The 12,563-nt window shown below is 40.3% G+C and overlaps 1 protein-coding gene across 2 annotated transcripts in view; it reads left to right on the top strand.

Moving 5' to 3' along the window:
• sp4 (sp4 transcription factor) overlaps positions 1-12,563 on the top strand; it is a 56,338-nt gene that overhangs the window by 31,425 nt on the left and 12,350 nt on the right. For both annotated transcript variants that reach the window (XM_060824705.1, XM_060824706.1), the window contains exons 4-5: positions 5,485-5,722; positions 8,377-8,576. In XM_060824705.1, coding sequence (XP_060680688.1) covers positions 5,485-5,722; positions 8,377-8,576 — 438 coding nt within the window. The remainder of the gene's footprint in view (positions 1-5,484; positions 5,723-8,376; positions 8,577-12,563) is intronic.

Raw genomic sequence — 12,563 nt, 5'->3', positions numbered from 1 at the left:
ATAAGATGGATGAGTTAAGGGCTTAGATTGCCATATAATATTGTTGGCATCATAGAGATGTCAGTTGAAGGAGTGGCTAGACTGGCACCCCTCCATTCCCAGGTGGGGGGGGGGGTGGAGAAAGTACCTCTGAAGCATCTTCGAATGAGACTGTCTGCAGACCTTTGTAAGAAGAATATGGTAGTCACATTGCTGGCAGTGAACATTAAGTAGGAAAGCAGATGGACAACTCATGGAGGTGTGTAGTAATAATAATAATAGGATAATTAAGGGATTTCGACTTTCCCAGCATTAATTGGGATAGTCATAGTCAAAGGGTTTAAAGGAGGCAGATTTCTTGAAATGTGTTCAGGAGAGTTTTTCAGTTTCAACACTTAGGTCCAACACTGCATTGTTTCTTGCATTCAAAAAGAAAACTAGGATGGTAGAAATCTGCAATGCACCGCTGGGGGTGGGTTAGTACATTAGATGGTTAGATTAGATTCCATACAGTGTGAAACAGGCCCTTCGGCTCAAAAGGTCTACACCAACCCTCCAAAGAGTAACCCACCCAGACCCATTTCCCTCTGACTAAAACACCTAAAACTATAGGCAATTCAGAATGGCCAATTCACCTGACCTGCACATCTTTGACTGTGGGAGGAAATCTGAGCACCCGGAGGAAACCCATGCAGACATGGGGAGAATGTGCAAACTCCACACAGACAGTTGCCCGAGGCCGGGATCGAACCTGGGTTCCTGGTGCTGTGAGGCAGCCGTGCTGACCACTGAGCCGTCGTGATGAGCCTTAACATTTTGGAAAAGTACTTTCATGAGCATGTGAAATGTCATAACATTCAAGGCTTTGGACCAAGTGGGAGAAGATGGGACTAGTGTAGGTCGGTGCAGACACAATGGAACAAAGGATGATTTCTGAGTTATTTGACTCTTGTGCAGTGTACTTTGCCACCATGAAACTGGTAACATTACATTTACCATATTGGTAATCTAGACAAAAGTCAGAACTGTACATAATTAAAGCATTGCTCAATATTCAGTTAAACCAGGCTACAACAGATCCTTCATTATTGAGGATTATCACTTTTTGAAAAATATGTCAAAAATAGTGCACTGCCATTTCAATGGTGCAAGTGTAACCAAAACATCCTCTTATTTTCAGTAATAGTAAATCATGCTTGGCATAGCTGCTGTTATATATGGAAGTTTTTTTTGTTAGAAAACTAAACTATTTACTCGAGCTAAAGGTGCTACTGATCAGATTATACTTTATTGTTCAAAGATTCAACTGTATAATGTGGTAAAGGAATCCTAGTGCATAGATATGCTCGAAACAAATTGTTTGTTTCCTCCTTACTGTCTATCCTCCTTCATCTGGAAGTCTGGTAAATTGAGGTACTGTGCATATGTTCTTTAAAAACAAAAAGACTCCAACATCAAGCACATTATCCCTGTGTCTGCGTGAGTTTCCTCCGGGTGCTCCGGTTTCCTCCCACAGTCCAAAAATGTGCAGGTCAGGTGAATCGGCCATGCTAAATTGCCAGTAGTGTTAGATGAAGGGGTAAATGCAGGAGTATGGGTGGGTTGCACTTTGATGGGTCAGTGTGGACTTGTTGGGCCGAAGGGCCTGTTTCCACACTGTAAGTAATCTAATCTAATCTAATCTAATGACCCCAGGAATAGCAGGGCTTGATTTACAGTATCTGGCCCCACTGGGTGCTAAAGTTTGGCAGCTCGTGGTCCTGGGTTCAAAGTGGATTTGATTTAGTTTGTATTGGAAATAAGCAATGAGGATCCTGTGGAAAACAAGGTCTGTACTGCATTTAAGACATGGCATTGGAAACCGCAAAGGATTTCCTGCAGATGAAAGTTCTGTTGCTGGCAGCATTAAAGGAAATTTCAAAATCAAGGCTGATTAATTTGACAGGTAATCTGAAAGCAGTGTTACCTGACAGAGCTGAAAGTGCGAGCTAATTGAGTTTCTAGCACAGCACTTTGGGTTTTGAGGAAATATATAAAGAGAGCCTAGTACTCCAGGCAATGAAATGCTAGAATGAGACTTCCATAGTCCTTGATGACTCAACCTGTGGGAAGTGCACCCAGGTGTGCCCCTGGGAGACCAGTGTTAGGGAACTGGAGCTGGGTGCACTCAGGATCATCTCAGAAATAAGAATTTGAGGGGGTCACATTTAAGACTCAGGCAGAGAGTAGTTGGATGACCACCAGGTAAGGCAAAGGGAGAAGGCAGGGAGTACAGGAATCCCTGTGGCCATTCCCATCGAATAGGTTTATGGTTTTGAATATTGTTGAGTGTTTGTTGGGTGGGGGAGGGGGGGCACGAGGTGAGGAGGAGCAGTGACCATTCGGGGGGGAAACACAGTAGTCAGGTTGATGGCACTGTGGCTCTGGACAGTAGGAAAGGGTAAAGTAAACAGGCCCTTAGTGATTGGAGACTTGATAGGGGGTCAGACAGGAGATTCTGTGGCAGCAAATGGGAATCCAAGATGGTATGTTGCCTCTTGGGTGCCAGGACCCAGGAGGATAGTCAGTATCCAGAAGTCATTGTGCACGTTGGCACAAATGACATAGGTGGAAATAGAGATGAGGCCCTGTGGCATGATTTTGGAGATTTGGAAAAAAATGTTAAACCATGACCTTGTCGGTGGTAATCTTTAGACTATTTCCAGTGCCATGTCCTAATGAGGGTAAGAACAGGAGAATGAGTGCATGGCTAACTAATTGTTGCAGCGGACAGATTCGGATTCTTAGAACATTGGGATCTTTTCTGGGGCAGAAGTGACCTGTTCAAGAGGGAAGGGTTGCACCTGGACTGGAGAGGGAACCAATATCCTCGTGGGTGGATCTTCTAATGCAACAAGGGAGCATTGGCTCAGGTACAGCAGTCAGGATCAAGGAAATCCCTGATGGTATATTGGGGATGCAGGAGTTTATCGAAGAAGGAAATCAAGACCACAAAAAGAGGCAGGGAGACTCCAGAATGGAGAGATTTGTCCTCTATTCCTGATGAAGGGTTTTGGCCTGAAACATCGATTTCCCTCCTCAGATGCTGCCTGACCTGTTGTGCTTTTCCAGCACCACTCTGATCTAAACTCTGGTTTCCAGCATCTGCAGTCCTCACTTTTTGCCTAGTTGATATATCCAAGAGCCCTGCACGAGGCTGGAGAAGAAATTGTGGGGGTCCCTGATTGATATACTTGCATCAGCATTTGCCATGGATAAGGTTCCAGGATACTGAGGTGTGATGAATGTTGTGCTGTTATTCCAGAAGGGCTGCAAAGAAAATTCTGAGAATGAGAGACCAGTAAGTCTAAAATCTGTGATAATTTACTTGAAGATTCTGAGGGAGACAATATACATGGATTTGGAAAGACAGGGTTTGATTTAGGAGTAGTCAGATAACTCTGTGGATGGGAAATCATGTCTTGCAAATTTTAGTTTTTAATGCAGTGACTAGGCAGGTTGATAAGGGCAGAGCTGTAAGTGTAGTCTTTGTGGATTTCAGCAAGGCCTCTGATAAAATTCCATGTGGTAAGCTGCTCTGAAAGGTCAGATCATGTGGAATCAGGTGAGATGGCAAATTGGATACACAGTTGGCTTGATGGTAGGAAGCAGAGGCTAATAGTCGAAAGATGCTTGTCAGACTGGATACCTGTGACTAGTGTTGAGCCTCTGGTTGGTACAGGACTTATTGTTGTTTGTTATCTATATCAATGATTTGGATGAGAATGTACAAGACATGAATCAGTAAGTTTGCAGATGACACTAAAATAGACAATATCGTGGACAGTGAGGAAGGTTATCAGAAATTGCAGCAGGAGCTTGATCAGCTGGGGAAGTGGGCTGAGAAATGGCAAATGGAGTTTAATATTGAGAAGTGTGGGATGTTACATTTTGGAAAGTCAAATCAAGATAGGAGTGTCATGGTGAATTTAGTATGGTGGAACAGAGGGACCTTGGAGTTCAGGTATACAGTTCTATGAAAGTAGAGTCAAAGGCAGTGAAGGTGGCTTTTGGCACACTGGTCTTCAGTCAGGGCATTGAGTGTAGAAGTTGGGAAATTTATGTTGCAGGTGTACAGGACACTGGTGAGGCTGCACTTGGAGTGTTGTGTTCAGTTTTGGTCACCTTGTTTTATGAAGGATGTTATTAAACTGGAGATCCTGCAGAAGAAATTTTGTAAGGATGTTGCCAGGACTCCAGGGAATGAGTTATGGGGAGTGGTTGGACAAGCTAGGACTTTTTTCTTTACAGTGTAGGTGACTGAGGGGGGTGGATCTTGGAACTCTACAAGATCATGAGAGGCATGGATAGGGTGAATGCACTTAGTCTCTTTCCCCAGGGTTGAAGAATAGAAGACTAGAGGGCATCAGGTTAGAGGGAACCTGCAAATGGAATGAGCTGCAAGCAGAAGCGATTTAAAGCAGGTACATTAACATTTAAAAGGCATTTGGATAAATACGTGGATAGCAAAGAGTTGGAAGGATATGGCCCAAGTGCAGGGCAATGAGTTTAGCGTGGATAGTCCATTTAGTCAGTGACCAGTTTGGACCGAAGGGCCTGTCACCGTGCTGTAGGACTACAAAGAAATTTGGGTGATATGCAATTGTAGTTGAAGTAGCTGAAGGGTGAGGAGAGGATGAAGATACATACGGCAGAAAAAAAATCAGGAAAGAGGGATGGATAATATTTTTGAAGTACAAAGGAAAAGGGAAGAGAGAATGTGAATATAAGCTAAAAAGATTGCAGTTGAAACTGAAGGTGTCAGATGCTGATGCAGGCTTTGGTGGTGAGATCCAGTAAGGAAATGCTAGCGGGTGGGACAAGATTAATTTTGGATATCTTGTCAGCACAGAAGAGTTGGTCCGAAGGATCTGTTTCTGTGCTTATAACTACGTGACTCATAGGACCTGGTAGAGACCTTTTAAAATAATTCAGTAAGGTAGAGGTAGAAACTCCTCTCTCACAGGGAAAGGTTCAGAGCAAAGACTGCAGTTGCAAATAGATCTGGAGCATTGACGGCAGAAACGAAAGTGTTTATTCACACAAATGTGAAAATCTGGGGCTATTATCCCAAAAAGACCTGACTGCTGAATGAAGTGAAATAGTTGATACTAATATTGGTAGCTCCTTGTGAAGTAATAGTATTGGTATGTCAGACAAAGAGATAAATGAATTGGGGTCATGTTGTCATGGATCTTTGTTTTTCTATTTTAAGAAAAAGACTCTAGGTATTGAATGACTGCCCCTGTCTTCTGGGTATTCATTTCTATAAATTTAAAGAATATATTCATTGTAAGTCTGTTCTTGAGATTTGGATAATATCTAAGACAGTGTGTCAGTTTGCACAATTTAACAAGGAATAAGTAGAAAAGGAGCTGTTCGAGGTTAACTAGGATGTTTTAACCACTTTCTTTTATGTACAGATCAAGTATGAAGAATAAGTTTACATGTAATACTGTCCCATAGGTCAACAGCAGACCCAGGATGGTGGCGATACAAAATGGCATCTGAAAGTACAGCCTGCAACTGTAACTCCTGTTACAGTGGCTGTTGGCAACATTGCCAATGCTACACTGGGCACAGTTAGCCCCAACAGCATCACACAAGTACAGCTCCAACCAGCTAGTGACCAGGATGTTCAGCCTGGAAAAAGACTAAGGAGAGTTGCATGCTCATGCCCTAACTGTAGAGATGGAGAAGGGAGGTGAGTGATGAAATGAGAATTCTATCTTTTTTTACCTTTTTATTAATTCCTTAATAAATCTTTTAGAAATTCACTCATTAAGTTGTTTGTATATCGTGAGTGTTCTGTTAAATATAGCACCAAACGCTCATTTTGGCATAAAGTGATCATTTGGCATAGTTTTTAAATGCTATGTCTTCAATTCTCTTTAAAACTCAACTTAAAAACTGCCATAAGTTTACTTTCTGTTTTATATGGTCCTTGTCATTAGCACTGCAACCACTTTATCTCCCCTAAAGAAAAAGCTGAAGTATGCATACTCTGTACAGATACATCAGGTTACGATCAGATCAGACATAACTTTATTAAATTGGTGAAGCAAACTGGCGCTTGTATTTGTAAATGATTGTAAATATTAATCTTGATTAAATGTAAGACATTTAAGAATCATCCATTCTAAACCCATTGCTCTGCACTTGGGCCACATCCTTCCAAATCTTTTCTATGCACCTATTTGTCCAAATGCCTTTTAAATGTTAATGTACCCCCCACCAAACATTAGACCAACATTAAAGACTCATCGCTCAGAATCTGAAACATTTCAGAGTAGCGAACATAATTAACTTGGCTTCTGCCAAACTTTTGAAGTTAGAAATATGAACTGGTGAGATCATGAAAGAGTATAAACAAAGCTTGTTATTTTTTCAATATATGGGGTTGGAGGAAAATGTAAAACAGTGAGGGCGAAGGTCAGGTACTAGATGTTCAAGTTTAAGATGAGCAGCTAGTGGGATACAAGTTTTAGAAAGTGTAAGGTGAGCATGTTCCATCACTGCAGAGCTGCAGTCAACACATTAAATAAAGTACTGAACTCTATAATCAAGCATCCGGTTCAAGTCAGAGAAATTCTGCACAAACTGACCAGAACATGTTCATTCAGCACAGAACAGACCCTTTGGTCCAACATGTCCATGCCAACCAGACATCTAAATCTGACCAAGTCCCATTTGCCAGCATCTGGCCCCTATCCCTCAACACTTCCTAATTCATACACCCTTTTAAATGTTGTAATTATACCCACCGCCACCACTTTCTCTGGTACCACTGAAGCATGAGACCTTGCTAAATGTCACAATTATTGTTCTTCAACATTCTAATAAATAGCTATTTATCTTGTGTGTTTAACAATATACTGAGGATAATTATTAAAAATTGACAATGCAGTCTAGTAGCAACATGCTAAAAGCTGAGGAGATAACTTGCATTCTTGCTGGGGAGACCAAAGTTCAAATCCATTCTGGACTGATTCCTGTAGGGGGCAGATTTTGCCACGTATTGTGTAAATATGCCATTGGTTGAAGCATGCCTTTGAATAGGTTCTTGCACTGCTCCAGATTAAAGCCAAAAGTGCCACCCATACATCAGTATTTGAAATGAAGTTGAGAGAATATTTTGGGTGGATTTGCATCGACCTATCACCTTCATCCCCTCCCCCACTCACTCATTGTACTCTATGCTCCTTTCTGCCCCCCCCCCCCCCCCCCCCCCAGCTTATCTCTCCACGCTTCAGGCTCACTGCCTTTATTCCTGATGAAGGGCTTTTGCCCGAAACGTCGATTTCGCTGCTCCTTGGATGCTGCCTGAACTGCTGTGCTCTTCCAGCACCACTAATCCAGAATCTCAACATATCTGTTCAATGATCTTTCCTGCTTTACTACCTCAATTGTGTAGGTGTAAAGAAGATCCACTTTCAGGAAATGATATAAATCCAAATAAAAATTGAAAATGATTACATTTGATGCATTTGTAAATAGTTATGATTCTGCTGATGTTTTTCAGGTTCTTTAATTTTAGAGTTCATCAATTTCTTCTTGCAATCCCATGTTCTACGAACATTCTCTTTGAATATATTCAGTGGATACTTGGAAACAGTTGATTAATTAAATAGCCGGTCCATTAAAAATCCACATTGAGCAATTTGATTTATCACCTGTTGTTATTATAGAATCCCTACAGTGTGGAAGTAGGCACTCTGAAGAGCATCCCATCCAGGCACAGCCCCCCTACCACATCCTTGTAATCCTGCATTTCCCATTGCTAACTCACCTGCATTTCCCATGGTTAACTCACCTAGCCTGCACATCCCTGGACCCTGAGAAATTTAACATGGTCAATCCACCTAACCTGCGTATTTTGTACTGTGGGAGGAAACCTGAGCAGACGTGGAGATTGAGAGGCTGGAGTCTAACCCAGGTCCCTGGTGCTGCGAGGAAGCAGTGCTAATCACTGAGCCACTGTAATGGTTACTACTTTATTATGGTTTGTTACCACTAACCTGAAATGGGTGGAAATTTTGCTCTGTCAAGGCACAGCAAGCACAAGGCTCGTTATTCAGTGTTTCTGGGTCCCAGCTGTACTAGCTGTAGTTCCCAGTGTCTCCTACTGAATACATGACACACATTTGCTGGAACAACTGAACAGTTAGGAGTGCTATAGAAATCTTTATTCCATCCATTTTGAATCACTGTTGCTTCTAACACTTCAGCAATCTATTGAGAAAGAAACTATTTATACTTGGGTACTGCATTATTTTCACAAAGGATGACTAGCTTACAAAAAATATTGGTATGCTTTAATTTTTTTTGGAATCTTCCAATTCTGATTTGTTTAAATAGGAGTTCATCTGAACCAGGGAAGAAGAAACAGCACATTTGCCACATGGAGGGTTGTGGAAAAGTTTATGGGAAAACTTCTCACTTACGGGCACATCTTCGCTGGCACACTGGTGAGAGACCGTTTGTGTGCAACTGGCTGTTCTGTGGCAAACGTTTCACCCGGAGTGATGAATTACAGAGGCATAGAAGAACTCATACAGGTTAGTAGAACAGACATGTCTCAGTGCAAAAGGTTCTTCTGGTCCAGGTTCGTTTGGCACAGGCTCTTCAAAAGAGCACTATTATACAATGTCAATCTTCTCCTTTTTGTCTCAAACTCTTGCACTTCCAATCAATCATCCCCAATGCTTTCTTGAATGCATCAGTTGAAAGACCACACTCTAGGCAGTGCATTCCACACCTAGCTATTTGCTTTGTGAAAAGATTTTCTCCCCTCATTTGCTGCTTTTGCAAATAATTTCAAGTCTGCATGCTCTTGTTCTGTATCCATTTAAAAATGGGAACAATTTCTCTGTCCGGTCCACTGGCAATTTTGAAAACCTCTATCTGATCTCCTCTTAGTTTTTTTTTTAGCTCCACTGAGAACGAGCCTAACCTTTTAAATCAATGTTCATAACTGAAATCTTTCATCCATGATACCATTCTTGTAAATTGCTTCTGTGTTCTCTCCAGTTTGTTCACATCCTTTTTATTAAGTAGTATCCAGAACTGTGTGTAATATTCCAGCTGAGGTCTGACAAGTACCTTGTCCAAGTTCAACACCATCTCTTTGAAAATAATTAATTAAAAGACTTTTCCTATTCATGTTCAAGACCTGGGTGTTCATCAGTGAATATTGCTACCAATAATCTGTTTTCAACATTCAACCCTGTGCTTCCTCCTTCTTTGGCTAATTCATTCTGTGGAATAGTAGCTTGAAGTTGTTATTAACCTGGTTTTCATTGATATCATCTCATAATCGCCTAGCAGAAGATTAAAGAGCAAAGATCTTTGTTACAGCACAAATGAAATAACACATATACCAGGGAGCCACTGAAAGCTCATGAACATCCCAGCTCAAACTTTGTTGTGAAAGTTCTGGGGTTAATTTGTTTTTAAACAGTAATTATTTTCGCTACTTTACTCAAACTCAAAGCTAAATCAGATACAGCACTCCAATGCATAATATGCAGCAACCCCCTTGATCTCACATTTTAATCCTATTGCATTCTATGAATTCCTGTGGATTTCATTCAGAAGCATCAATATATATCTAAACTCCTTCAGTAATTTGGGGTGTTTTCTGTTGTGATAAATTTTTTATTCACTACACAGCAATACCTAAAGTAACTACTTGTATCTGAAGTTACTTGAAAGCTTCCTGAAACTATTTTACATGCTGCTTACATCTGATCTGGTCATTCATGTTTGAAAATATAAGCATGTATATAGATATGTGTAGATCAGAGGAACATTGTCATCAAACAAAACCATTAGAAAAGCTTCAGTTGTTATCCAATGACAATGGTAAAAAATCATAGTTTAAAGAAATGTTGGATACTGATAGCACTTTCAACTTTACAAAATCATCTTGAATGCCAGCATGAAAGCTCTTGATGTTTGGTTTTCACTAACAAAATGATCAATCAGTTTGGTATTCATGAGTTAAATTGAAAGGTGTAAATTTTATTGTAAAAAGTATTTTAATCTCTAGTAATATTGTATTTTTAATCAACGTATCTGTATTTTTGAGGATGTTTGACTAGTTAGTGTCAATTTTCCAAATGTATGCTGTCAATATGTCAGTAGATTCACCAAATGTGGTTCAGTGAGCATTTAAGGTTCATGCATTGAATTTAAACTTTTATTCTTCTTCGCTTTAGTTTAAGGTAATACATCAAGCCATATAAGAAGTCAACTGGCCAAGGGCAAATCGGGCCACAGGTAGCAAGATTTGAAATAAACGCTAGTTTCCCAAGGTTAGAATGTGAGACACTAGTCAGGAGTACATTGTAGTTGTCCAGAGGAAATGAGGTATGGGTGAGGACTTCAGTACGTGAAGTGATTAGGCAGATGCAGTTGGGTGAGGTCACAAAGATGGAAATAAGATATTTCAGCCTTGGCATAAACTTGAAATTGGGAGTTCATCTTGGGTTCAACTGTGACATCAAGGTTGTGAACTGACTGACTATAAAATATTAAGTTTCTATTGTGAAATTAAATAGGTGGTTTAGATTTTAGAACGTTTTTGTACTGCCCTTTTTTTAACCATTCTGACAAAATTGGTAAAGTATTCAACCAAAAATCAACAATAGCTCCAGTAGTGCCTCTCTCTGTTCAGAATCTGATGTCATTGAAGACTTAACAAACAATCAAACGTATTTAGTTTACTGAGAACCTGTGGGATCTAATATGTGCTTGACTATTGCTCTTGAGACAATATATCACATTCTCCTGTCTTAAACTGCTTGAATATGTCTAGCTACTGAAGGCTAGCTTTAAAGGAATTATCTATTTAAGAATTATATCTTTGTATAAAACAGTTTTTAATTCCAGGCTATTTTACAAGGGCATCAGAAATTTAAGTGGTGGTGGTCTCTGCTTTATCACGTTGTAATAGTTCAAAATTTTCAAAGCCTGTTTTAATCATATGCTATTGCTGGTACTCGGATGTTGATAAATGTATTTAAATTGACTTTAAAGTACTTGTTTTAAAAGTGTCACCTGAAACATCCTCTCTGTTAATGTTAAACACCTTGTGCTTTGAAGTGAGTAGTTGGTATCCATTAACATTGATCCTTGTCCCCAAAAAGAATAACTTTTTTCCATATTATAACATTGACAAAAGCATACACTCTCAAGGATTTCCTTACAATTGGAACAAATGTAAAATTGATAAGAGGCTACCCTCACAAGATATTCCATACTTTTATCACTAATCTCAACAGTTTTCCCAGTTTATATCGATCTACAGTTCTGCTAACAATGATTCTATAATTGTCCACATCCCGAAACTCTTTTTTTCAAAAATGGCATTTAATGCAAGCAATGTTACCAGAAGTGAACACATCAATGTCTTAGCAAAGACAAAATACCCTTTATCCACAATGAGCCATACGCTCCATAATGCTGTGGCACTACCATTGTGCCAAATGGAATAGATTGAAAGCAAATTTAGCCACTCCAGATGGGGCATTTGTGAATGGCTGTGAATTAGAAGCAGTAGAATTGTATTCCACTACAGTCTGTAACCGCAAAGCCTAGTACATATCTCATTTCCAATCAAGCCATAAAACCAAAAAGGAATGTAGCAAAGTTGTGTAGGAGGACTGGGCATACCTAAGACTGAGGTGCCTACAATGTAAGGCTATATGCATGCTAAATCATGAATGTACTCCAAAATGCACACAACTAAGTGATCCCACAGCACCCAATCAGATCAATTCTGCAATTTCACCTCATCATTCATGAATGAGCAATTAAATAACAAACCAGAAAAGAAGCCTTAGTTGCGGCAGAGTACGTGAATGCAAAAAAAAAACTGAAGCTAAAGCATTTGCAATGATCATCAGCTAGAAGTGCTCAGAGAACTATCCATTGCCGCCTCGTGTAGAACAACACTGCATACAAGATGTAAGGTGAGATTGACTGCCCTTGATATCAAGGAAGCATTTGTGGCTAAATGTAACAGTAGAGGGCCCTAATAGCATTGAGTCGATTGGAATCTACATAGAGTAGGTTTGTTACTGACCGCTGTTTGGAGACAGATTTGCCATAAAGGATCATTGTGGTTGCAGCAGGCCAATCGTCTCAACCCCAGCACATCACTGCAGATATTACTCGGGGAAAAGAAGTTGACTAATGTAGGATATTTTCCATCATGTCAGGAGTGGGGGGTGTTCAGTTCCTTGTGCAACTCCTCATAATGAAAGTCTGTACCCGCATAGAGCAAGATCTGAACAACGTCTGAGATTAGGCTGATAAGATGGCAAAATATATTTGGACCCCACAAGTGCCAGGCAACAAGCATCTCCGACATCAAGAATCCTGATCATCTCCCTGCTGACCTTCAGTTGTATTACTATCAATGAATTCTCCAACTGTCACCAGCCTTAGGGACTACCGTTGTCCAGCAACATGAGTACTGTGACTGAAAGGGCAGATGAAGGTCTGGGAATTCTGTGACAAGTAACTCAAATCCTGATTTT

Source organism: Hemiscyllium ocellatum, chromosome 5 (genome assembly GCF_020745735.1).
Source record: "Hemiscyllium ocellatum isolate sHemOce1 chromosome 5, sHemOce1.pat.X.cur, whole genome shotgun sequence".
Classification (NCBI taxonomy): Eukaryota; Metazoa; Chordata; class Chondrichthyes; order Orectolobiformes; family Hemiscylliidae; genus Hemiscyllium; species Hemiscyllium ocellatum.
This window is presented reverse-complemented; position numbering and strand designations above follow the sequence as displayed.